The following is a 2,502-nucleotide window of genomic DNA, read 5'->3' as shown; positions in this document are numbered from 1 at the left end:
CAATAAAAGAAAGATTAGAAAGTGAATAAAAAGTGCAGAAACTGAAGGTGGGGAGTCTACCTAGCCCACCAAGTTGGGAGAGTGCAAGTGTAAAGTTCAGATGGGTCCGCAATGACTCCCTGGGAGACCTGAGGCAATTTACTCTCACCGTTTGGAGCTACATTTTTCTCAGAACTAGGACACCAAAACCAGAGGGGGGGGGGGGTGAAGTTATTGTGACGATGTCTTCAATATCAAGGACCATATGGATTCTTAATGAGAGTAATATTAATATTTCTACCCATCATAATCACACACATATGAATATAGCCTTGATTTTAGGAAGGAAACTATTGCCAAGTGAAATGCTACCTTTGGAGCGGGCATGTTTTCCCAAGTGCTATTTCCAGATCGACCGAGTTCTCTTGTTCCAGGAGAGCCCGTGTGGCCCCTGCCTTTGGCGAGGGCCCAGGTATGCTCTATTCACTCTGCTCCCACTCCCTCCTTTCTCCGGGGCTTTACCTTGCTGTTTTTGCATGGTAGTGAAATCCTCAAAGGTGAGTGTGCGCACAGGGGGTCTCCAAAATGCATAAGTCTCCATGATGGCTTCCAGTCCAGTTCTGTAGAGAGAGAAGCCAGTGAAGGATGCTGTAAGTCACCCCCAAGCAATGCCCTGACTTTTAAAGCTGCTGAGCTAGCTTGTCTAACAAGTGCCACATGAATGGGCACCGAGAGATACCATCAGCACAGTGCAGGAGTCCAGGAAAGCACAAAGTTCTGGTGGCACCGCATGGCAAATGGAAGAACAAATTAATTACATTCAGACGACATTCAAGCAGAACTGTAATTATGAAGGCTTTTCAGTCTAGCCAGTCTTCAAAGGACGTATGGTCGGCATGAAAAAGAAGTATGTTAAGCGTCAAATGTCACAACTCTGAACATAATAGGTACAGCTGAGCAGAGAGTGGCCGTGGACTATTTCTCTGATGCAGGAAGATGTCATCATCATTATTACAGTGCAGGGACACAGCTTGTCCCAATGTCAACTCCACCCTTCGACTATGCAAAGAGCCAACTGCCAAGCTGCTGTGACTTTAATGGCTTCTTAAAGCAACAGAGACAAGGAGGCAACAGTAAGGACATACCTGCGTTTGCATGTGGCTATCACAAGAAAAACCTACCTGAAGGCAAAGAAAAGATTGGTCCTAGAAATTTCACCTCAGGCAAAAAGACTAATATATTTCTTCAAATATGTATCTACAGTTATCTAAACCAGGAATGAAATTTGCCTTTGAGGGTCATAGTCGTAGGACTTCAGGAAATGTCAAATATTTTACAAATAAATTCCTGGTTCATTCGTATTTGAATCCCTATTAATTAGAGTCCATAGTCAGTGTCTACTTTACCCTTCAATTAATGATCGATCGTTCATATATATACAAAATTCTAACATACACCATCTTAGCATAATTATTCAGATATTTCTGATAGACTCTTGTTTCTATTTCATGTCCTTAAAACCAGGTATTGGTTGGCTTTTGTTTAAAGCTTTGAGCACAGCTTCTGATTATTGAGTTTTCCTTAACACTAACTCCTTAGCTTTTATGTCAATGTAGGAAGGGAGGGTGTCGGGACTACAAGACAGGAAGGAGAAAGAGGGTGGAGAAGAGCGCTTCACGTACGTCTTCTCAGCACACACTCACTGGAAGGCACTATGGTGCCCTTTCCTGGGGGTGGGAGGGGTGATAATTTCCTTTTGAAATGAAACCTACTGCCTGTCCATGTCTCTAGGTGTTGTATTTCCAGAGTTATCTTCAATCCTGCCTACCAAAAATAAAGTGAGAAGTATTTCATTTTAAGTGAGAACAAGTATCTCTTCCTTATAAATGACTATCGGATCCCCTGAAGTTCAAATCAGAAGAGCTGCTGATACACTGATTGACTCTCTGGGTGGGAAACTTTTCTCTGCGAACTTGCCTTCCCTGTCCAGCTAACGTTCTAAAGTCTTCCCTGGAATCTTGGAGGCTTTAAATACACCAACGTTGGCAAACCAAAGTCTGTATTTTAAGAAGAGGTTCATAGGAGAGGGTGTTGCATGGTGTTTATTAGCTGTTAATCTGTTAGAAGTAGGAATAGAAGACATCTCCACATAGTCAGCCTGCATTAATGCTGACTACAGTACATGAAAACTATTTGTGGAGAGAATGGGCCCAGGCGATTAGAGTTCAGAATAATAAGGGGATACGCAGATAAAGCCATGTTGAGCCATGGTGGATATAAGAAATAGATAGGCCAGGCTTAGATCTGACTGCTTTGTTTTGGAATGTTGGCTGCTCACCAGACTATTTTAGGATTCCCTTTAATGGCACAGGAGGCTCACTGCAAATGGCAGGGTCTTTATTGTTCCACGTCCTCTCCCATTCTTCCCAGGAACATGTACCGATGATGAGGGCACAACATTAGCTCAAGGACAAATAACAGTCCCTTCTCATTTCATAATAAAGTGCTGGAAGGCTAAAGTAG

The 2,502-nt window shown here is 42.9% G+C and overlaps 1 protein-coding gene across 1 annotated transcript in view; it reads right to left on the bottom strand.

Annotated features, from left to right (window-relative positions):
• TBX15 (T-box transcription factor 15) overlaps positions 1–2,502 on the bottom strand; it is a 114,837-nt gene that overhangs the window by 15,432 nt on the left and 96,903 nt on the right. Inside the window, exon 7 of the mRNA XM_004714873.2 lies at positions 502–599. Coding sequence (XP_004714930.1) covers positions 502–599 — 98 coding nt within the window. The remainder of the gene's footprint in view (positions 1–501; positions 600–2,502) is intronic.

This window comes from Echinops telfairi, unplaced genomic scaffold (genome assembly GCF_000313985.2).
Source record: "Echinops telfairi isolate 266 unplaced genomic scaffold, ASM31398v2 ScPeMD7_7466;HRSCAF=8504, whole genome shotgun sequence".
Taxonomy (NCBI): Eukaryota; Metazoa; Chordata; class Mammalia; order Afrosoricida; family Tenrecidae; genus Echinops; species Echinops telfairi.
This window is presented reverse-complemented; position numbering and strand designations above follow the sequence as displayed.